The sequence below is a fragment of the Platalea leucorodia genome (genome assembly GCF_965183815.1).
Source record: "Platalea leucorodia genome assembly, chromosome: 3".
Classification (NCBI taxonomy): domain Eukaryota; kingdom Metazoa; phylum Chordata; class Aves; order Pelecaniformes; family Threskiornithidae; genus Platalea; species Platalea leucorodia.
Window position 1 is genome coordinate 32,515,692 of NC_138825.1, and position 23,928 is coordinate 32,539,619.

A 23,928-nucleotide genomic window follows, 5' to 3' on the forward strand; every position below is an offset into this window, starting at 1 on the left:
AAAGGAGGACCTGACTGTCCCAGGCAGGCAGCAGTACCCCACACAGGGAGGAGTCCTCTCCTCCCAGCTCCTTGGCGTTCCTCGCTGATTCAGAGTCAACATAATGGGGCCGAGATGGCGCCATTGATCCTGCTGGGCAGGCAGAGCCGCTGTACAGTAGGGATTACTAATGACTTTCTTCCCCGTGGCACCGGGTCAGAGGATTCAACCCTTTGTACAGCCCCGTGGTGGAAATAGTCTTCCTCCCTCCTCGCCACCAGAAATGTGCCTGTGGAGCAGCTGCTGGTCCTGGGGAACAGAGCAATGGCAGCAGCTGCACAGAGAAATTAAGAGTTGGAGCCAAGTGAGAAAAGAAAACAAAATAGGGACCAGACAGTCACCACGGGTGGAAGACAGACCTACCCTACCAAGGCAGCCAACCATACTCTTCCCTGGGAGGGTCCTTCCTTCCAGCCCCCTAGGACAGGCATGTCCGTGCAATCAAGGACCTCCTACATTCAAGGTGCCTCTTAGGGGGCTATGGGTTGCCAAGACCTTCACTGTACAGCTCCTCTGCTCTGTGCCACCACAGCACAACCTTGCTCCTCACAGCTGCCTGGGGAAGGCCTGTCCAGGGGTGACTGTGGCTCCAGCAAGCCCCCACCTCCACCAGGGCAACAGGAGCAGGGGGGAGGAAGAGCATCAGTCCAGGAGGAGCACCCATCCCAGCTGCAGGTGCTGGCAGAAGAGCACACACAAGGTCAAGGGAAGCACCTGAAGCCGATGTTTCGAAGGTGTCACTCTCCTTTCCTATTCCCTCCCTTTCACCACAGACAGCGTCACAGGCAGATCTTCATTTCCTCAGCTGCCAGAAGTGGAGAAGGTAATTAGATACCAGTATGGCCTCAGAACATTACTCAGAGTAGAGATTTAATCACAGTCCTTGTGGCTCGTAAACACAATGTTCAATTGGAGGCTACAAAAGGCAGCCAACGTCTCCCATCACCCCCGTGACCTGTAGCAGCCAGGGAAGAGCGGAGGGTTGCAGCCCTCTAAGTCAGCATCAGCCTAGAACGAAGGCTACAGCGGCCGACTCCCGCTGCGTGAGGCTCTGGTGCTGATGCCCTGCCCTAAGCCCTGGCTTTGAGGGGTCAGAGCAGGGCTGTGCCTGGCTAGACCATAAGGCAATCTTAGATGCGGAGGGATCATGAGCTCACCTTTCCCCCTAGATTACTGGAGATGTTCATGGGCCTCTGGCATGTAACTTTTCTTTTAAGCCCACAGGCTGGTGTCTGCTGCTCTACCCTCATTAACATGAGATAAACAGTTTTAAAACTAAGTTAAGTGCATTTCAGAGTAGTAATATGATGTAAGCAACTGAAATAGGAATTAGGTGAATTAGAGCATCCAGTGCTTGAATAACTTGAGCTACCCAAAGGAAAAGAACTGACCTATTTCTTCCCTTTGCCCAAAACCAGCAATATCTCCTGCTGTGGCCACTCACATCAATAATCACCAGCATGAGTGCATGTCATCATCGGGAGCCACTGATGAATTTATCCCAGTCTGGGCGGCCAATTAGGGTTACAGAAGGGGGGGGGGGGGGGCAGGGAGAGTGTCTGTGCTCAGCTGATGGATTGTGCCTGACCCATGAGCTCACCTAGGATCGCTGGCTGTAGATGCGTATTTACCTTTCCGAGGAACTTGAAAAACAACTTCTGCCTGAGAGAGGAAAAACGGTAGGAGAGCCTGTGAAAGGCAAGTAGGCAACAGTCCTGGCACTGCCTGTGAACTTGCAGAGTTGTACAGTCATTTGTGGGATGCAGTCTCTAGACTACAGCCATGTAAGGCCTGTCTCCCTCTCTTCCCCCCCGCTAGTCTGTGGACCATGACAAGCATGCAAAATAAAAAGGGAAATCTGAGACTCACACTGTGGCAGGCTGAACAGTTTACATTCTTGTCTGCCATGATATCCTCCTCCCAGCTTAGTCCTTATCTGTTTGACCTCACATAGCCAGCATCAAAAAAGCTGATATTTAGTACGAAGGAATTCTGGAGTTCAAATGAGATAGCACTGCAAGGGGGAAAGAAGTATGCTCGCAATATACTCCTTCTGTAGTATGTGGAGTCAAAAGCAGAAACACAGAATGGTTGAGGTTGGTAAGCACCACTGGAGAGTGTCTAGTCCACCCCTCTGCTCAAGCAGGGTCAGTTAGAGCAGATGGCTCAGAGCCATGTCCAGTCAGGTGTTGAATGTCTCCAAGGATGGAGACTCCACAAACCTCCCTGGGCAACCTATGCCAGTGTTTGACCACCTTCACAGTGAAAAAGTTATTTTCATGTCCTCTATTGCAAATTGTGACCATTGCCTCTCGTCCTGTCACTTGGTACTACTGGGAAGAGTCTGACTGCATCCCCTTTTCTCCCTACCCCCATCAGGTATTTGCACACTTTGGTAAGATCCTCCCTAAGCCTTCTTTTCTCAAAGCCAAACAATCCCAGCTCTCTCGGCCTCTCCTCCCAGCCTTGCCCTATTTTCATCAAGGAAAATCTTCCTGAGGTGTTTTGGATCTCACTACACTTGAACACGCATGAAAAACCTTCTTTTAAACCTCAGCCTTACGAGAGTGTGCCAGCAACTTCCACCCAGGCTGATAATCCATCCATATTGCTCCTTGTGCTGACAGCGGCCAAGCACTGCTGAATAGGGGCCTCACTTGTGCCACATGAGACAGAGCAGAAAACACTGGACCCTTGCAACTGAATTCAAGAGCTTGGTATGACAACATGAAACTTCAGGGGGATCAGGTCATAGACATCGGTAGGAGTAGGACCTTAAGGTGGTGGTGGTTTGTTGTTTTTTTTTTTAAATGCATCATTTGTTCCACTTCGGGATATCTGATGCAATAACCATGTCACAGTGTTCCTCTGTCACATCCTTCCCACATGACAGTGGAAACATCACTTCAAACCAGCATTCTGGATGCTCTCCTTTCCCCCACACTCCCACTCCAGCTCCGCTTGCCACTAAGCTTTCTTCAGGTTTAGCACATACTTATACTTTCCATTGGCTGCAGAATTTCTACAGTGTTCCTGTAGCTGCTCCTGCAGATTCTAGACCAAATTAAAAAAAAAATATCACCAAAAGCCTTCATCTGACAACTTGCCATCTCTGGCATGATATATTCAGGCCACTCCTCTGGGCTTGTGCTTGCCACAAAAACTCTGTCCCAGGTAGGGACTCCGCTCCACTGAATTTGTAAGACAACCAGCCTACCTGCTGCCCAGACCTGCTACATGCTTCCTAGAGAGATTAGCCAGTTCTTGGTACTTCACTAAGAAATGTGATCATGAGGCAAGTCCAGAGATGAGTCTTGCATCATGGGGAAGGGACAAGGAAAAGAGGACTGGGAGCCTCTCTCAGTTCTGGTACACAGTAAAGACATCATTGGGAGGTATACTGATCCCGATGGAAGACTCGCTGGTGCAGATGCTGCTTGCATCCTTTCTTTGCAAAAGGAAAGTGTGATCTCTCTTTCAGCACAACTCCGCTTGGGAACAAACACCCGCCCTGTGGTAACACACAGATCCCTCACTTACACAACGAGGTCTGGGCATCGCAGGGTGGAGGGAGGGTGAGCCTGTTTCAGAAGGAGGGGAAATTCCCTAAGTGAAGTGGAGAGCTAAAACAAGATGAGGATGTCGGGAAAAACACAATTTCCATGTCAATGTGGTAGAATTCGGCCTCCCACAGCTAGAAGACTGGTGGAAAACAGTTCGCTCTGCTGTGTAATTTCATCCTTCAAAACCAAATTATAGTAACTGGTGTGGACATTCCAGCATCTGTGAGCTAATGATGATAAAAGGCAGTCGCAACCAGCCAGTGCTGGGAGGAAATCAGGTGGGAGGCCTAGCCTTGCAACCAGAGCTTGCAGACAAGCAACGTTAAGCCCTTTTGAAGGGCGCCGTAAGCAAACAGGAGCTTAGGGAGCACTTCAGGTTGGCAGGAGGCAAGCAAGAACGTATCCTCCTGCTAGCCTTTTTTTGGGAGGGGGCGGAGGGGGGACACGCTGCCAAAGGAGCCGGTTTGACAAAAATCGAGCCTGGATGCCTCTGTGCACCGGCGTAACGGGAAAGCCCTTCGTGAGGCAGGAAATCCTGGAGGCACTCCCCGTAGAGAAAGCTTGTGTGCAGTAGGAGATCAAATGGGGACTCCCCCATGCCCCAGGCCCCGTGGAGATAGATATTAAGAGATGATGCTCTTGGGTCCTTTGGCATACTTGCTTATAATTGCCATGACTCCCCCAGAATAACTACTTTTTCCTTTAGCCCCACCAGGACAAGTGCATTTGGAAAAAGCCTACCAAAGGCTCTCCCTCACTCCCTGAGCCATCCTTGACCCTGCAGGGCACCTTAAGGCTGGCTCAGGCTCTATGGCCTCAGCCGTCTCATGTCGACTTCGTGTCAGCTTTCCTACAATACGGATTCCTGACCGCTGAGCTCACTTCACACAGGCATACGCATGTATTCCCCATTCTGGTGACTGATACCTTCAGCATTCCCCATGACTTCACAAATATTTTCATACACCAGCCACATAACTTACTCTGACATCTCTCATCTCCTTCCCCATGGCACTGTGAGAACACAGGGGGTAAAAAAAAAAAAAAAAAAAAAAAAAAAAAAAAGAGGGACAGGGACCAGCAGGAAGCCAAATCAGACATTACTCCTAAGGAAACCCATGAGTAAGGAGCAGCTTGGCCTGGCACCAGCCTGGCTAGCCATGACTCACCTACCATCTCCTCCCCACCACTGTTTCTTTTTTAACTTGAATATTACATCCTCCACTCCTAACCTGGTGTATCTGGGTTCCTGCCACTCCAAAGACTGCAGCTTTTCCCAGGTGAGCAAAGAAATCCTGTCTTAACCTCCTCCTTACTACCAGTGAAGCAACCATGCTCTCCACACCATGTCTTCAGAGCAGAAGCTTTGAGTCCTTCTGGCTGAGGAGGTGGATTTAGAGGGGGGCGGGGGGGGGAGAAGAGTAGAGTCACCTCAGCACACATTTCCTAGCTCTATCCCTTTCTTTTTGAAGCCAAGATGAAAGGATTCATGCATTATTTGCCTTTTAGCCCAGGTGGTCTACTCTGCTAGCCTCTGCCCCATTTCCCATTGTTGCAGCTAACAGCTGTCTGGATTGCAGCTGCTCTAATGAAAGAAGCCCTGAAATGTGCTACAAACGGGCACCTGGTTATGCTGTACCCATTTGTTCATATTGAAGGAACATGCAAGCTTTTAATTGTTCATGGCAAAGGGAGCTTTTTAATGACTTCAATTAACAGAGAGAAGAACTCCAGTTAGCTCTTGCTATACAAAAGAGTGTCCACAATGTCATTAAAACAAGATTTACAAGTGTCATAACTCTCAGCAGCATAGTCAACAATACAGCCAATCATTACAACTGAGCACCAAAGGAGAAGGGGGGAACATCACACCACCAAGGAATGGGAGGAAGAGAAAGGAGTATGGGGGGAAAGGTGCAGAGGAAAAAAAAAAAAAAGTCATTTTTTCGTTTCAGTCTAAATTGATTTTATTCTACAAAATGCTACTCAGTTAAAATTGTAAAAGCAAAACCATTTTAATATGTTCTTTCTTTCATAGCAGCAAGCTTTCTCTAACAAGCTTTCTGGTTTAGTGCAAATACTGTAGGCCTGTATTACAGTAAAATAACAACAGAAAAGAGACAACACCAGAGAATGCCTCAGAGCTGAGATTCTCCAGGACTGCAAGAACGATATCAAGATCACGACAAGCAAAGAAGGGTCCCAATTCAGCAGTCACCTTTAAGGACCTCCTTGGCAGAAACTATTTCACCGCAGACAAAAAGAAGAAAAACCATGATCTAAAACTTTTGAGGAAAAAAAAGAGAATGGTGCCCCCAAACCTTCAATAATCCTCATGGTTGCCTATTAATCACCGAGGCTTGATTCCACCTCCGACACTCGCTTTGCAGCAGCAAAATACTACTGATGCTTTCAATTTGCCCCCAGGAGAGTGGAATCAGAATCAGGCCCTTTCTGTATCTGAGGATCTTAAAGTAGACTTTAGTGACACTAGTAACTTATCGCTCTAATAAAGATGCACTATCCCTTATTGATGTTACTTTGAACTACACAGTATATCAAGATATATACAACAGTTTATCCTCTCACTGAGCAAAAACAATTGGATACCTATTTTCTACACATTTTAATATGGTTTTAATATCAAGTAACCACAAACAAGAAAGTGGAATAACCCTTTAATGATACAGGATAGGAGGGGAACAATTAAGTAAAACAGGATGGGATTTTATTATTATCTTGTATTCTGAGATTTGTCCTCAACTCCACCTACTGTTCACAGAGGAATGATAATGCATCTTTAGAAACATATCTCTTTTTACATTTTATACAGACAACAACAAAACCCAGAATCTTTTATTTAAAGAATTGAAAAAAAGATTATTAGCCTGAAACAGAAGAAGATTGGAGTATTTTTAATGCTTTCTTTATTATATCCAAGTCTTGAACAGAAAAAAAGATGTAAACATGATAAATAAATAAGAAATAAAATGTAGATTGTTCCCCCCACCTCTTAAAATGCTTGACTTGGCCTTCCTAATGAAAATGAACTTGTAAGTGTCATAATAATATTTCTTACATTTCAGACATCTGTTTTATAATGAAAAAAAAAAGCCAACAACAAAAAGAAAGAAAAAAAAAAAAAAAGAAGAAGCAACAACCAAACACCAGGAATGTGAGTTGGGAGGATGTTAAATTAATGGCGGGCAGATCTGCTGGAGCAGGCACAAGACGGCTGCCTGCCAATAAATAAGATACCAGGGAGGAGGGGGGTGTCTTAGGTTTGTTTTCATTTTGTTGGTTTTTTTTTTGGTTTTTTTTTTTTCCTTTTCATTTAGGATGAAGGCCAGGTGGATCCTACATACAGTAAGCAGCAAAATTAAAGGTTCAGATGAAGTAAATAGATCATTTAAATAATAATTATAAAAACACAACAGAGAGCTACTGTCCCCAGCATGTTGGTCCCAAATCCCATCACACCACAAGCAGTTTGAGACTTACCCAGTCTCCACACCTACGAGACAGGAATGGATGAAGGCAATGCCACAACTGGGAAGGAGGAATGAGGGCAAAACTGGAATGGCAAACATCACCTGGAAGCTGAATGTTTCCTTCAATGCAGCTGCTACTGCTCCTCCCAGTTTGGCATTGATTAATTTAAGATGTCATCAGAGGCTTCGTTGGGCCAGTGACTAGGGGCTGACCCCATACCAGCTGAAATTCCCTGGGCCTTTTTCTATTGACTTCAACAGCTCTTGGTCAGACACTAGTTATGACAGCTCCCACATCCCCATTACATGCAGAACACGGAGACACTACATTTCAGAACCGGCAGGGAAGGTACTCATGGAAAATACTGTTTTGGAGATGGGGAAGACAGTCAATTCCCAAAAAGCACATCAGTAAACCTGAAAAGAAGAATGGAGGGCCAGACCAAAACAGCAGCAGAGCTCAAGTTGTACCTGTCTGCCAGAAACTAAACAAAAGTAAGGCTGATCCACAAAATACAGAAGGCAGGAGACCAGCAATCCCAACACAGACATCCTCTGAGAAGTTTGAGGGACAAAACAGGCAGGCACAAGGTATTCAGGGCTTTTTCCAGATAGCAGAAAACAATCCTCTTTTCTGGGCAGTTTCACATGGCTCCCATCAGTATCACAGGACCACCCTGTCCTGTCTCCAAGAAGGTCAATGACAAGGCAGCAGGCAAGGGCCAGCTGCAGCTCCTTTTGGCAATGATTCAGCGAGCAAAAGCAAAGGTAGTTTTTTGTTGTTCCTCTAGGAGTTAGGCTTACTTGGGTTTGAGGAGGCACCTGACTCCCTGAAACCCCTAGTAGGAACGCTCCTGATCTCCTGGGAGACAGCAATCCTGGTCAGCTGGCGTCAAAAGTAGCTGCATCACTTTAGGATTCACCACTTGTCAACGTTGCATTCTGCCCAAGAATGGGTGGAAATGACATGCAGAGACATTTTATTGAACAGTTTTAGATTCTCAATCCAGACTGGCCCAAACAAGCATCTGGCAAAATGGAGACAGTTAGAGAAGCAGCAGTTTCACCTAAAGTGATATCATCTACCTAAAACCCTATGAAAACAAGATCCTCTGTGCTTACTATGGGAAGTGTAAGGTCTACTTTACTAAAAAGGAAGTTTTGGTGTTTTGATACCTCTAGCACCAGTATAATGATGGAAGTGTTTAAGCAATAAAAAAGCAGCCTGAATCACAATCAGCTTTACGAAGCAAAAAGATCACTCATATATTTCTATTTCTGGCAGGTTTGGTAAATATCTGGGTTTAAAAATAATAGTAATAATAAAAAAAGCAAAGCCTACCCTTAGAGCCAAAGTAGTGTCCCTTTGAAATGATTCAAGGAATGGGCAGTAGCCAGGGCTTGAGAGAAGCCAGCCCTGCTGAGTAAAGGTCTGGTTCCACAAGACTGAACCCTATTAATTCCCAGTGGAGTTGGTGGGGACTGCAGCAGTTTAGCATCTCACAGGACTGGCCCTATAATCGCATATTGCATTTCTCCAGGTCCAGCCTGACCAAGAAGTACCCTGGTTTCAGTTGATTAAAAAAAAAAAAAAAAAAAGAAAAAAGAAAAAGGACAAGAAAATCTCACACCAAAATAAATAGCTGCCACCACAGCTTCAACAGGCAGGACCAAAGAGCTTAGCTGGCAAGCTGGGCAATCCTAGTGTGCACGCGGTCATGGTTTGTCAGTGCCTTGACATCAACAGCAATTGAGCTTGGCTCCAAGCAGGAATAGGTTAGACATGTTACTGTTTTCAGTAGTGAACATCAGCGCTGGAGAGCTTGTGCCTTCTGTGAGCACTTAGTAGTAGCAGCCAAGCCCACAGGTTGGAGAAGACAAGGACCCAAGGCTAGGGGAAGAGCCCTCTGATTTCTTTTTTTGTCTTCAGGCCAATCAACCCCAACAAAACCATATCAATTACAATGCAAAAAAAAACACAGAGGCCAAAGACCGAGGTACAAATAATGGTAATCGATTTTCCTCCACTGTCAATTTGTCATTCATAACTAGAGGTTATCAGAAGCTCTGTTCTAGTTCAAACAGGTCATCACTGCAACCATGCCATTCCTGCCTGGTCAGGAGCGCCTCGTGGCCTGTGCTGTGCTGGAGGTTGGACCACTGCCTTCCCCCCAACCTTGGAAATTGGGAATCTCTGAGCAAACAACACCTGCTAGTATCAGCTGGTGGATGAGCGCTGCTTTGTTTCCCAACAATGAAAAAGTCAGCAAGGGTACAGCCAGCTAGTTTCACCCTCTTATCTGCTGCCAGTCTCCATCCTAGATTTATGGGCACGTGGTGCCACCTCTTTTTCGGTAGCATGTTCTGCAAATATGGCCAAGGGGAGGGGAGGACTTACTAACAGGAAGAGATCAGCCTCTGAGTCAGGAGCCCTGATGCGGAGGAAGATGCAATACTCCCTAGACAGCGGGCAGCCCAGGAAAAGTAAACAACAAGTAGCAGATTTGATATCCACCGAACTGGGGTAAAACCCTGCCAAAGACACTGGTAAGTGCCAGCCCAGCAGCTCTTCTGATGCTACTTTGGCCCTGAGATGCTAACTTGGTTTTTTGAGGAGCCCAAGAGGATAAATATATCTACATTTTAAAAAAGAAAGGCTTCCGCATGAACCTCCTGCTGTCTCTGTTCACTGTGTCTGTGCTCCAGGCCAGAGTTAAGAGCTCTGCCCTTGCTGCTGAGCCCTGAGGCTCCTCTTGGTCTCCCCTCCCCCAGACCTCCCCGCCATCCCCCTCCTGCCTGGGCAACCCTACGTGTTTCCCACAGCCTGTCCCAAGAGGAAAGATCCTAACAAGCCTTTAGAGTTCAGAGCAACTGGATGAAATGTCATGGGATCGACAACATTGGAAATGATAAGTGCAGAAAGAGAGAGAGAGAGAGAGAGAGGGAGGGAGGGAGGGAGGGAGGGAGGGAAAGAGAGAAGTTGTAAGATCAACTAACCAGAATGATCTAAGCACAGAGCACAACCGATCAGATCAATTCACAAAGGAAAGGGACAACTAGCAACTGTCTGCAGCTCGCCTTCAGTCCTAGCCAGCAGTGCTCCCCAAGTCCACTACGGCCATGAAGAGGTTTCCATAGGCAGTCCCTACAGAGGGGACATCACCCTCTCCAAACAGTCCTGGCGCGTCAGTCCCACCCTTGCCGTTTCCTGCCTCCAGGGAGCTGGCGTTGGTCCTCACTCTCCTTCCTGGAGCTGCAGCACTTCCCCATCCTTGTTCTTGCTGCCCTTGTGCTTGAACGATCCTGTGCCTGTCTCTAATCCCATGGAGGGGGGCTCCCCCCATGGTGCTGGGGGGGGTGTAACACACTGGCAAAATGGGGGGCCACAGGGGGATTACAACGCCAGCAAGGTGGGAGAGTTCAAGGAATCCGAGGACTGGTCACCGCTGCTGCTGCTCCTCCGGTGAGCTTTGGAGCAGGACTCGGACGGGGAGAGAGGAGACTCCTGATCCAACACGTTGGGGTAGGTGAACACCAAGTTGGAGGAGCCAGGAGTGATGGCTGGTGTTGAGGTCACCACGATAGGAGTGTTGAGTGCCTCCTCCCCATAAAAACCTCCAGCAATGCTGATGGGCTTAATGACAGACCTCTGGGCTTTGTCAAGGACCAAAGAAGAAGATGGGATCTCTTCCTCCACAGGCTCCTGCTTCACCACCACCGCTCCGCTTGCTCCAGTCCGAACGCTCTGGAGGCTGCTGGATGGTGGGCTCCGACGTTCCTCAGGGCTGATTTTGCACACAGGGCTGTGAGCCACCAGCATAAACTCCAGCTTCTCTTTCTCCTTCTGAAGCTCAGCGATCTCCTTTTGCAGCACTGACTTCTCCTCCTCCAGCACTTCGGTTTCCTGCAGACAAAAGGGGAATAAGTAAGTATCAGAAGCTCTGGCACTGCTCCTCACCTGGAACACGGCCATCAAGTCCAGTTCCCATCTGGCATGGGCAGATACACCCCAGACTCTTCATGAGCCAAGCAGGCACCAGGCCATTGCCAGCTGAGCATCTTGTGTTTCGTGTGTCTACCAGTAGGCTATTCCCAAGCTTCACCGACCCAAGGGTTATAAACGGTCTTCTCATGAGCTCACCTGAATTTTCTCACGGCCAGCCTCTACCACTCTGCCTTGGCCTGTGCCTTAACTCTTCTCCCTTGCTGCCTGCCTGACAGACACCTTAGCAGAGAGGACTCAGAGCTCCTCCCATCATTTTTTGTGTGGGGTAAGTCACGTTCTTTTCACTTCTTAGACGGAGGTAGTGTACAGCAATCTCTAAACTGTTCCCATTTTCCTTCTGTAGTGCATATTCCAGATGAGGTCTGACACTTGCCTGACTCTTGCACAAAGGACTAACACTTTCATCTCCACTGGATCATCCCTTGATGCATCCTTGGATTAATACATTTACCTTTCCCATGGTCACATCACACTGACAGCTTGTAGTCAGTCTGTGAGCAATTAGTACCTTCCTATGTGAGGAGCTCACCATTTCACAGAAGTACTCACCCTCAGTACTTCAGGATATAACCTCCCACTTTGCACTCCTTTCAATTCTATTACTTTAGTCATGACAATCCTTAATTTCTTCTTATAGGATGTCCTGCCTCCCCTACACTGAGAATACCTCCCGAATTTGAGTCGGCAGCATGTTTCACTGGTGTGCTTTCACTGCTGCTGCTGTGCTCATTAACAGGATCGTGGAATGCCATCAGCCCCACGCTGCTGCTTGAGCAGAAACACTGGAGCCTTCTCTCCAGCCTCTTTCAACGCAACCCACCCTTGTCTCCTCTTCAGCCAATCCCTTACCCACCCCACAGTTCTTGCCCTCATCCCTACCTTCTCTAGCGTCACTAGTTATTTCCCCTGCGGCGCCAGACCACACGTCTCTGCGGTGCTTTCTTTGTGCAGGAAATCAGTTACCCCCACCAAAGAAAGGTTATGCGTACTTATCAAAGCTACATCCTTTAGGCTAACATCTGCCTCATTTTCTACTGCTTTCGGATGATCCTACTGCCTTCAGTGCTCTTCTCCTTAAAGCCTGCCTTTGAGGCACACAGCATCTTTATTTCTACTTACAGAGGGAGACCAGCGGTAGGGAGACTGGTGTTAGTTGGGAGGCTAGAAGGGAGGAGAGCTCCTAGCACATTTTGGGCAATCAGCAAGGGGAATTTAGACTCCTGAGCTCCAGGCTCAAGCCCTCACCACCGCTGATGTAGGAGCAACGCCACTGGGCAGCCTCGGAAGAGGAAAGCAGCATGCATTTTGTAGCATCTTCCTCAAACATGCTAGCGGAGGGAGAGCGATGCCCTTCAAGCTGATCCAAAGGGCGGGCGACAAGGAAAGAGAAACGTATGCAGAGCACATACCGCCTGGAGTTTCTCTGTTAGCTCTCGACGCCTGTTACGACACTTAGCAGCTGCCAGCTTGTTCCTCTCTCTCCGGATCCTTCGCTTCTCTTCTTCCTCGGGCGACAGCTGCGGGCAAGTGCCAAGAAAACCCACAATCAGATCTGAGCAAGGCATTCCTTGAAGTTTGTGAGGATTTAACCGCAACGCAAAGAAAAAAGGCCTGATCCAGCAAGATGCTGAGCACTCCCCCTCTTCACTGATGTCAGCAGAAGATGAAAGCGCACAGTATCTCTGCCTGTACCGGGTCTTAGCAGAAGGGTAAGGAGAAGATGGAGCGGGGAGCAGGGGGAAGATTGTGTAAGAGGACAGTGAATCTGCACCAAGGCCAAACAGATAAAAGATGCTCTGATTGTTTCACAACTTGGGTGGTACATTAAGCAAAACCAGAGCACGATGTTGTAAGTGCCTCTTTCTTGAAAGAAAATATCTGCTGCTTCCCACACAAAAATAGTTGTTAGCTTGAAGGTCGGGGATGGGGTGGAAGGGGAGACAGGGAAATCAGCAGAGCTCCCATGAAGTCCGTGAAGCAACAATGATTTATACCACCCAAAAATCTGACCTCACATTTTCAAGCACTCAGCAAGATAACACACTGTGCTTCTTGCATCAGCAGGCAAGGCTCCAGTGATATCAAGGGCTTCCTGAGGGCAGCTGACATCCTCACTGATGTAAATCAGGAGTAATTCCATAGAAACACACCGAGTGACACTCTTGCGAAACCAGAGGAAATGAGCAGGAGCCCACAAGATCTGGTCAAGTCGGGCCTAGCTTTTGGGGTTTGAGACGAGGTTTTACAAATCCCAGCAGCAGCAGATAGGCTTGCACCGCTGCCAAGGAGCCGGTACGGCAATGCGTGAAGAGGGCCGGCATGGCCCAGCTCACGGCCACGGCACATGGCGTGCAGAGCCAGTGCCAACAGACGGCCGTGGGGATTCACAGCACGCGCTTGGCCGTGCATCCTCCTCCGCTGCGGACCGACCTCATGCCCTGCACTTCAGCCTCACCGGGCTGGCGTGTGCTGGGGGGATTCCGGCCCGATGACTGCAAACAAAAGCGAAGCAAGCACCCTGCAAAGCACGTGTCAGATCTCACATAGTGCCAGTGGAGAATAGGGAGAAAAACCTTTTACATAAAAGCTTTCAGTCTTAATATCTTCAGGGGCTGTCAAAATGGCAAACGAGACATTCACCCCTTTACTATATTTTCTTTTTAGTGTTAGTTTTACTCTAACCTCATTCTGGTTTGTTTTGGTTTGCTTTATTTCCTTAATTTCGATCTTCACAGTTTCGGGGAGTTTACTTCAGCCTCTGGGCACTCCCCTTGCTCGGTTCCTCTTTTTTTTTTTCAGTATCTGGTCTGTGCCTGCGATTTCACCTGCACGCAGCGTGAGCCCCTGCATGCACGTCAAGCAACACAAGCACTTCTAGGACTTCAGGACACAGGTTTTGGGCCTGAAAGCCTTTCCATCACAGCGCTCCATGTCATGGTGGGGGGTACCTCCACCCTGCTGGGCAACAGCTGGCAGGGCTTTGGCATATTCTCCCCCAGTAAGGAGCCCTGCTCTCCCCAGTACAGCTCTGCTTGATCAGCTTCCAGCCCGTACGTATGCGGGGTAAGAATGTATTTGCACACAAGTATCGGCAGTATGGCAAAGCTTTAAGCCTGCACACAGATCCTGTGCTGACCTGGGGCCTCTGCGTACAGTTTTCAAGAGCCCTTTCATGCTTCAGAAGCACAGACCTCATTGAAATATGTTGGGACCAAAATGACTCCTCCCAGGGCCTTCAGTCATTTTTAAGTTATCTGTCTCTGAGACTATGCCTTGCAAAAATCTCATAGACGGGGCCGAAGCCCCTAATCTGGACATGCTTAACGTTATACTGGGTCTAAAAAGAATATTCTGTCAGCAGTTGCTGGATTTGTTTGAAAGCGGTTGGATTTGGCACTCTTCGTGCCCCTGCTGTACGCGTTATCTGTAGCCTGTCCAAGCCCAATACGTGCATTCGCTGGCAGAAATGTTCATCAAAACAGGCTCTTTTCATAAAGCGTTACACAATGTTTTCCAAAAAGGCAGTCCGATGCGGTGTTCAAAGCACCAACAGCGGAAACCTGAGCCAAAGAGCCACGGTAAAGCGCCCGGGTACTGCCTTAGCACGTGTCTAATCAAAAGGACTTGGCTTTGAATGACCCACAATGAACGGCTTGCAAACAAGCCACAGGCCAGGAATTGCTTGGCAGGCATCCTTCAGCAAATAACTCTGAACAACAAATAAAGCAGAGAATATGGTGATCTCTTCACGGCCAATTTGTGAACACAGAGGCAGCATTTGTCAAACAAATTAGTTGTTGCTAATTATTCCCCCAGTTCTCCTGAGAGCTTCCCTGGCTTTGGACACCAGCCCTGCATGCAGGGAACCAGGAGGTAGCTCCGGCTGGTGGAAAGGGCTGGCACGTACCCGAACCACCACGGCTGCCCCATCCTTCCTCCCAAAAACGGGTCCTCAGTGCACCCATACCAGCTCCCTACACAGAGGTGCAGCTCCCTCTGAAAAAGTGACTTTAACCCCTTCCCTGCCTCTTAGGTCCAAACCAGACAGCGACTCCACATAAAACAATCAGATTGCGAATCAAAACAGATGACGTGGAAGTAAAAGTAGGGCTGGGGAGTCTTATTAGAAACAGACCTCATGCAATAGCGTGTGCTGGTGTACTGAGGGTGCGCAGTGCGTCTCGTTACACTGCTCTGCAGCGACCCACACAAATGCTGCTTGGAAACAATTCGGGGAGATCTAGATTATTCAGATTTTTTTTTTTAAATATATTTTTTTTCTTTTTTTGGTAAAGAAATCAGCCTAGCACAGCCTAGCCTGTGGATAGCTGTTCACCAGACAGCCCTGGAGAAGGCCGTTTCTTAGTGAGAAGAGATTCACAAGGCTGAAAGGATTTCTAGCAAATGATACAGGTGCATCTAAGACCACTGCCCTGCCCCAGCACAGGACCCAGGGTCCTGGCTCGGTAATCCCATCAGGAGGCTGAGCACAGGGCAGCAGTGGCACAAGCCACCCCATCCCGGCTACGAAAATGCCACTCGGTTGGGAGCAGAAAAATGAGCTGATGGGATCCCTACCTCACCACTGTAAAGGGATCAAGCGATTGCATGTTTGTAGTGGGAGGGTGGATTTAGACCCCAGACATCCAGAAGGCTCTTGCTACTGGAGCCAAGGCACTCTAGGGAACCTGTTCCTCCCTGCATGATGCTGGTTGGTACTGGTGGTATCACTCAAAAGCGAGACTGGAGCCGCGCTAGCTGCCACAGAGCAGATATAAAACACCAGCTGACGTAATTTGGGTGTCAGTTTTGTAAAGGACCTACATAGAAGCTCCTCTGCTTGCTCAGAGGTTTCCTTCTGCCTGGAGCGGCAGAGACACTCAAACTGAAACCCAAGACTCGACTTGAGAGTTTCACCTGCTTTTGAAACCGAGCCGCAACACGGCCCAGTGGTGTGAAACGTTTGATGGAGATTGGGTAAGTCTCGCTGTACGATGAGGAAGCAGCAATAAAATCACCCTTCAGCTTACACCCTACGTCACCCCGAGAAACTCCAGCACCTGTACAGCGCAGGGGACAGACCTCAATGCTCCCCCGTGGGGTCAGGAGATCCCGGCAGAGAGCAGGGGAATCTCTGTACGCCTGTTTCTGAGGCACCCCAAGCTGCTCTTCCCCCTGCGGTTACCTGCTCGTCTCTTCGTCTCCGGCCCACTGTGGTCCCGATGGTTTTGATGACACCAGGTCGCTGAAGGGCCGTGTGCCCGGCCACTGAAGACAGCGGTGGCAGCGGATGGCTGTAGGGGTGCGAGCGAGAGTAAGGGCTTGACATGGAGGTGATGACGGTGGGCTGGACCATCCACTGCAGGTCTTGGCTAGTTGTGATGGCGTTGATCGTAGGGATAAAAGCACTGCCTGATCCTGGCATATCTACTCGAAATTTCTGGGAGCAAAGGCAGGGGAGGAAAGGGAGAGAGAGAGAGAGAAGAAACCATCAATGAAAGCAGAACATAAGTGGTTACTCAGAAACCAGCTAGGCCCTCAGGAGCGGCACCAGTGAGGATCAAAGCAGCACCTGAAGCAAAGCCACCGGCTGCCCGTGCCTCTGCAGCATCCCAGGCTGCCCCCAGCCGCCGCAGCCCCCCGAGGAAGGCGCTGGGCTCAGGCGCTTCCCCCTGGCGCAGCCCTGCCCTCTCCCGGCCCCCTTCCTCATCCCCCCCACACCCCCCAGCATCCCCTACGCCAGCCTCCCTTCCCGGGCAGCGTCCCCACCGCCGCCTCCCGCCTCTGCCCACCGTTCCTTCCGGCGTGGAGCGAAAGGGGAATTAAGGAGTTTCTAGAAAAACACTTCTCTGCCAGTCCAAAGAAAAGGAAGAGAAACTTCAGTTCTGAATTGCCGTTACGAAGCAGAGCAAAGCCTTCTTCTACCAAAGGATTCCCCTGAAATTTGGGCTCGGTCCACATAGGGTTTGGTATGGCAAGAACAGCAGCTTGCTTCTCGTTCAGTGGTTGTGCGCTCGCCGCACACACAGGGCGAGCAATCCGGCCCCAGGATGGTTACGTGCAAGGATATGTATTTTAATAGCAGCCTATAAAATAGGTCTTAGGATTGAGATCGGACAAGTTCCCTGCAGCTCTCTGCACTGTCTAGACAAAACAAGGCAGCAGTAAAACCAAGGCAGCAGGTAATGATCTCCTCCAAAATGCATGTACACCTTGTTTCAGACAGAGGTAAATCCATCTGGATAATATGCTGGCACTAAACTGCAAGGAAAACAATTGCTTGTCCCCGGAGGGGGAAGCAGGAGAGAAAGAATGCTTTTGTCTATGCTGAGCTCCTTCAGGAGGCTTTCAATGGTTCGCCTCGGTTTTACAGACAAACGTGCCTTGCTCCAGCAATCACTGTGCAAGGGACAGGGCTTGTAGGACCAGCAGCCGTCACTACCGCCGATTTGTAAGCCATGAAATGATCCCGTGAAAAATGCACATTCTTGGGTCAACAAACTAGCTTCCCAGAGAAGCGAGAGCCCTTGCATCAGCCTGACCTCAGCTCAGGTAAGCGTCCCAGATAAGGGACAGCACTTCGACACACATTTCCTTTTCAGGGTGTGCCTAGTCAAGCACCTTAAGTGCTTTGTTAAACCAAGGCTACTGCAAATAGAATTTCACATTCTGATAGCTACAGCATTTCGGGCCAGCATTAGCCATAAGAAGTCCAGCTGCCAACGCCTGGAGACCCGCAGATCCAGTCTGAATACCGACAAACGCCGACTTACAGCTTTGGACAGCTCAAAATCCAGCAAGAAAGGGCGAGAGAAGGAAGGAGTGAATCGAGTTAAGTGGGTGGGGGAATTACACAACTGGGATGACACCGGCACCAAGACCTTGGCAAAAGCCCCACCAGAACCTCAGAGATTCACCTGGAGCTCGAGTGCAACACAGCCTCAGCATACCCCACATTTCAGAGTGCATGCCATCTTTGTGACCTCTCCCGATTAGCTACAGAGGGCCAGAGCTGCAAACTGTCAATGCCACAGAGGAATTTACAGGAGCAAATCCCCTCCTTTGCTCTGCCCAGCGTAGGCTGTGACCACATGGCATAGGAGATGACGCCTTGGTGCCTCCACAACCAAAACACCATAACAAAGGGATCTTAACCTCGCAGAAGAGAGGAAGGTCGAGACTAGTTAAACCGCAGGTGCTCAGGGGACGCAAGTTCTGCTTCCAGCTCCGAAAGTGGCTTCTACCGTGACCTCTACCCACCTGTGCCACTATCCCTCCTATACCCAAAAAGCAGATAACAAGGAGTCCTGTCTTCTTTGCACAGGCACTAGAAAGCTATGGCTGCAAAACCTTCAGAGATCTTTTGGTGCTTTGCTATGCAAAGACACCGCTTGCATTCCAGAGGAACCGGCCTTTGCAGCCCTGCCACCGACACCCAACGACCTGCTAAAAATTCTCATCAGAGGTCGGGAGAGTCAGGCCCACCACCAAATCAGCCACATAAGATACAAGTGGCTGACACAAAGATCCTGCCCTGAGTTATTGATAAAGTGACTACTCCACTTGCAGTCACTCTTGTATTCAACCTAGGACCCTTCTCTAACACTAGTGGAGGTCTCCTGGACAGCAAAGGGGAGCTGCTCAGTTCAGCTACATCCCTCGGCAGCTCCACGGTGCTCACTTGCAGACCCAGGGAAGAGATCGGTTGGACTGCAGTCCCTGTCTGCGTCATGCTCCATCTCTGTCACCAGCTCCCTTTCATAATCCCTCGAAATATCTTAAAAAATTCCCCCAAACCTGTATTCTGTATTTTCCAAAGGCAGTGTTTTTCCCAGATAACTCATTGAGGGACATGCAGGCTGAGTCTTCAGGGTGCTCAGGCTACTGCTGGTTTTTACAGGCATTGCTTCCTGACTGGCCAGGCTTTCCCCACATATCTCACTTTCCCTGCTAGGACAATGCACTGGATCAGCTTTGCCAAGCCAAAACCCTGCTGGCCCCCCATGCTCTGCCTGGTAGCAGTCAGTGCTGAGCCCCAGGACACCGCTGGTTTCAGTAGCGGGCCCCGAATTCCCTGTCACCTCCCTGCACAGCCCCTTTGGGCACCAGCCTCCTCACTTTGCAGCTCCAGGCCTTTCCCCGAACTGCTGCGCTAGCTTTGCTCTCCTCATTCCTCCCTCCCCTCGTCGAGCTTTGATCACCCTGCTCGCAGCACCGCCTGCCCTCACCCATCTCCCTGCTTCTCCTCCTTCCAGACCCCCGCCTGCCATTTCCTCGCCCAGGACACCCGCAGCTCTCCTCTCCTAACCCGGGAGAGGCTCCTGGAGGCAACTCTCTGCCAGCTCTCGGTTCTCCTTATCTACGAGGAATTCACAGTGCTACAGAAAAGATAGCCAGATTGCAGGACTACACACGCAGCACACGCTCAGCCACGAAGCCACCGCTCTCCTCCTGACCAAGCAACACGCAGATGAAGGTATCATTAAAAAAAAGCAACAGCTGAACAGCAAACAGAAAGAGTCCTGTTATTAAGAGCACCAAGAACCGAGGTCAGCCTCTGCTCTGCCTTAAAGATACGGCGTTGGAGAGCAGCTTCCCTGATCCATAGTCACGGGAGTCTCCAGCGAGTCCTGCCACGGGCAGGGACAGGCTACCTTGGCAGGTCATAATCTAGGAGCACAGGAACACTTCAGGCTTTGGCTCTGTGGTCCCCCTCTCCATCGTAAGGAGGAGTTTCTATACCGCACCCCAGTGCATCTCCGCTCCCCTCTGGACCTTCAGTTACATCTGTAACTGCAAATGCTGAGTGGCACCAGAAACCGATCCAGAAACGGGTACAATGGCCATGGAAAAAACCAAACCCAACAACAAAACCACCAAAAAGCACTCAGAGAATCTTTAACAACTACTCAGTTATCAAATACAGGGTGTACAGGGTATGTCCTGTAATAAATATAAGGCCCCTGATGGCTCTCCCATGTTGAACGTCTCCTCGAAGGAAAACTGGACGCAGTGCTGGGATATTTGAGGGGAAAGTCGACCGCTCTGAAAGAGCACACAAACCCTTCCCATTAAAGTCTATGTTTACCACATGGCAAGTCAGTGATTAGGAAAATAGCATGACACGCAACTTAAAAGAAAAATGTTCCAGTGCTGCGTTGTATGGGAAAAATAATTAAAAAGCATCAAAGTTTTGGCTCAGAGACACAATTTCCACTTAAACATGTGACTGATGCATCTTTTCGTGCTTGGGGGGGGGAACACCACTAAAGAAAAAAATTTCTACAATGCATATTTTCTGTAGCGATAAAACTCTGCAGATCTCCCTCCTTCTGTAGACCAGAATCAGCAGAACAGCCCGACTGCTAGGGTAAAGGCAACGCTTACATTTGATCCTAATCTACAACATCTGTAAGGATCAAGGGAAAGACGACGCACAAGGCCTTGAGAAATCTCCCGGGTTCTTAAAGAAAACATTTATGTGCTCGCTAAGCCAGGGACCTGCTCAAAGCCCCGTTTCAGATAGTAACCCTAGAAACTGGGCTCTGGCCCCCGTACCAAACACCCCGCATGCCAGCTGCCCGGGGAAGATGCGCAGCCCCAGAAAATGAAAAGGGGAAAACCCAGTTATCGGTCGGACCTCGATAGCTCAAATATTAAGCGTCGCCGGAGTTTCACAACCTCCCGCAGCAAGTGCTTGAATCCAGCGCAGCTGCTGAATCAGAGGAAGAAAGGGCGAGCGAAGGATTTGCAGCTTGCCGGGCGTTTCCAAGCTTCTCAGCCCCCCTTCCCGCTCCCCCACCTTGTCCTGGCATTTACTGTAAAACGGGGAATAAGCCGGAGCCGAGCTGCAATCCCGGGAAACCTCGGTGCGCAGCCCGCAGAGGGCACCAGCGAGATGCGTTTGGAGCAGGCGGGGAGCGGCGGCGAGTCATTTCTGGTAAAACTTCTTTAATGTGAGGAATGTCACGGGCTGGTACGGTTGGCAAAGTTTAAGACTGGACTTTTTTTTTTTTTTTTTTCTTCTCTCCCCCCCCTTTTTTTTTTTTTTTTTAGTGATCCTATGACTTCTTGATGCGAAGACAGCAATGTGCTCACGCTGCCAGTTCGCTCATACAAGCCACGCAAGAAATAATAATATTGCGAGGAAAGAGGGGGGGGAACGGGACACGACCAACTCTGAAAAAGCAAAAAATAAGAGTGAGGCTGGGCCAGCTGATGTAAACAAGTTATGAAATAAGCCAGGTTTGTATAACTGGCCCGATTGTGTAATGCCTTCCCCAGAAGTGGTGGATTTAGTCGATGTGGGCATATAAGCCATTCCGAGATGTTTTCTTAGGCAAACGAAAAGGAAAAAAAACCCAACAAACCCAAAAAACTCAAACTACCCGCGGAGACTTTCAGGTCCGTGGATTCACGCCGCTCCCACCGGAGAGGTCTCCCGCTCCGCAAGCGCCGCCCGGCCGCGGGAGCCCGCGGGGGAGCGGGGCCGGCAGCGCTGCGGGGGCGCCCCGCCGACCCCCGCCGGCAAGCGGCCCCCGGCAGAGCCACGGAGCAGCCGGGCAGCGGGCAGGGCAGAGCGGCACGCCGCCGGCCCTTGGCTCTCACCGGTGCGAGAGGCAAAAAATAAGCCTCACCGCCACGGAGCCGAAGTTTGGGGGAGCGGGGTGGGGGGCGAGAAGCGGGGAGACCGCTGGAGACGCTCGGAGAAGCTAGAGCCCGCTTGGAGCCGGCCCCGGGCCGCGCTACGGCGGCTGCAGCAGCGCCCTGGCAGCGGCTGGGGCGGCTCCTCCCCAGGTCCCGGGGCCGGCGCCCGGGCTGTTGCGAGAGAGCCCGGGACAGCGCCCGGGTGCCCGGGAAGGGGCGGCGGAGGGAGGGAGGCAGGAGCAGCTCCCGCCGAGAACAAAAGCAGGAAGGAGGAAGAGTCAGATGCGCCCGTCGCTTCGCGTTACCGGCCTCGGAGAGGAGCTGCCCGCAGGAGCCCTTTGATTTCCCGGCTGGCCCCGGCCCGCCGCGGCGGCGGGGGCCCGGGCGGCGCCTCCCCTACCTGGGGCCGGGGCGGCGGCGGCAGCGCGCCGGGCGCCGCCGCGCCGCACGTCCCCGCTCGGGGCAGGCCGCTGCCTCCCGCGGCTCTCCCGGCCCCGGGGGGGCGGCCCCGGCCCCGGCCGGCGGGGAACGCCGCTCGGCGTCCCGCCCGGGGGGGTCGCGGCGCTCGCTCCGGGGCGGGCGGGCGGGGAGGGAGGGAGGGAAGAAGAGCGGCGGCGGGAGCGAGGGGACGGCGGCTGCGGGGAACCGGAGCCCCGGCACCTTCTGCGCCCCCCGCGGAGGGCGCCTCTCCGCCGGGCGCCCGCGCCTTCCCCGCGGAGGAAGCGCCGCTCCCCGGCCGCCGCTCCCCGGGCGTGGCGGTGAACTCCCGTGCCGGGAGCGCTGGCGGCAGCCCCCGGAGGGAGCGGGGGAGAGGGGCAGCGCCCGGCCCTACCTGCTGGGCTGCGCCGCTGGAGTAGGTCTCGGGGTGTCCCGGGGAGCCGCTGCTGCCTCTGGAGGAGGTGTCGAAGTTCCCGGGGTAGTCCTGGTACATGGTCCGAGGTCGGGCCGGGGGAGCCGCGTCCCCGCCTTCCCGCACCGACACCCGCCGCTCCCTCGCCGTCTCCCCGCCCCCTTCTCCCTCCCCGACCTCTTCGGCTCTTGCCTTTCGCCTCCCAACGCTCGCCGCGGGAAGGGGAAAAAAAAAACCCAACAACAACAACAAAAAAGGCTTTGGAAGGGGAGAGAAGGGGGAAAAAAGGTTAAAAAACGGGAGGGAAAAAAGTGAGAAAAAAAAGAAAAATGATAAAAGAGGCTGAGGCGCAGCGAAGCGCCGCCGGGACGGGACGGGAGGGCTCGGCGGCGGCGCGGCGGGAGCGGAGCCGTGCGCGCAGGCAGGCGCGGGCCGTTGCCGATGTCCTCTCTCCGCGCTGCCCGGCGAGACTCGCCCCGCCGGCGGAGCGGCCCCGGCCCCGGGGGCTGCGAGGCGGAGCGGTTCTCCTCCGCTCCCCCCCGCCCTTCCTCCTCCTCCTCCTCCTCCTCCTCCCCACCGCCACCACCAACCGCCCCTTTTCCCGGCGCGGGGGGTGACTCAACCGGGTCTGTACGCCCCGCGGCTCCCCGGTAGGGCGAAGCGGGGAAGCTCCGCGCACCCGCGGTGACTCAGAGCAATGGCATCGCTCCGGCCTCACTCGCTTATTATCCGCCCGCCCGCCGCCGCACCATGTGCACTCGCACACGTCAAACCCGCGGCGTTACCGGCCCCACCTTGCCAGCGCGGAGCCTCCCACCTGCCGACGACGACGGGGGGGGGGGGGGGGGGGGAGGGAACCGGGAGGGGGAGCCGGGGATCGCCGCCGCCTCCGCCGCGCCCGCCCCCGCCGCTCCGCCCGCCCCGCCCGGACCCGCGTTCGCGGGTCCGGGCGGGGCGGGCGGAGCGGCGGGGGCGGGCGCGGCGGCGTGTTCCCGTCAGGCCCCGCCTCCCCCCGCCCCACTTGGTCCCGTCCGTTGTCGCACGTTGCCAAAAATGGTCATTTGCGTCGCACGACGCCAGCGCCGGGTTTCCTTGCCGCGGATGACGCGCTGCGAGAGGGATTCCCTGGCTCCGCCGCCCCGGGATTTAAAGGGGCAGGCGCACCGCTTGGGTCGGGGAAGAAAGGGGGTGGGGGGTGTCCCCCCGCAAATCTCGCCCCACGGTGGCTCGGCGGGGATTTGACACGCGGGGTTTAACCAGCCCTCGTCCCGGCGGGAGGGCGGATGGCGCCAGCAGCGCCCCGGTGCTTGGCCCCTTGCTTCACGGCGTCAA

General features: G+C 51.8%; 1 protein-coding gene across 1 annotated transcript; it reads right to left on the bottom strand.

Moving 5' to 3' along the window:
- Positions 1–5,308: 5,308 nt before the first annotated feature.
- FOSL2 (FOS like 2, AP-1 transcription factor subunit) lies at positions 5,309–23,059 on the bottom strand. Its single transcript, XM_082307584.1, has 4 exons — positions 22,579–23,059; positions 16,285–16,539; positions 12,509–12,616; positions 5,309–10,997 (listed from the first exon to the last, which is right to left on the bottom strand). Exons 1-4 carry the CDS (start codon positions 22,675–22,677, stop codon positions 10,488–10,490), a joined length of 972 nt encoding a protein of 323 aa, XP_082163710.1. The 5' UTR covers positions 22,678–23,059; the 3' UTR covers positions 5,309–10,487.
- Positions 23,060–23,928: the final 869 nt, after the last annotated feature.

What these genes read in the sequence shown, in the direction of transcription:
- FOSL2 (XM_082307584.1), bottom strand. Translation starts at nt 22,677, where the DNA reads ATGTACCAGGACTACCCCGGGAACTTCGACACCTCCTCCAGAGGCAGC. An exon ending in CCAGCGGCGCAGCCCAGCAG is followed by an intron (nt 16,540 to 22,578) that starts GTAGGGCCGGGC and finishes CTTTGCTCCCAG; the next exon opens with AAATTTCGAGTAGATATGCC. An exon ending in GGAGACGAAGAGACGAGCAG is followed by an intron (nt 12,617 to 16,284) that starts GTAACCGCAGGG and finishes ACTTGCCCGCAG; the next exon opens with CTGTCGCCCGAGGAAGAAGA.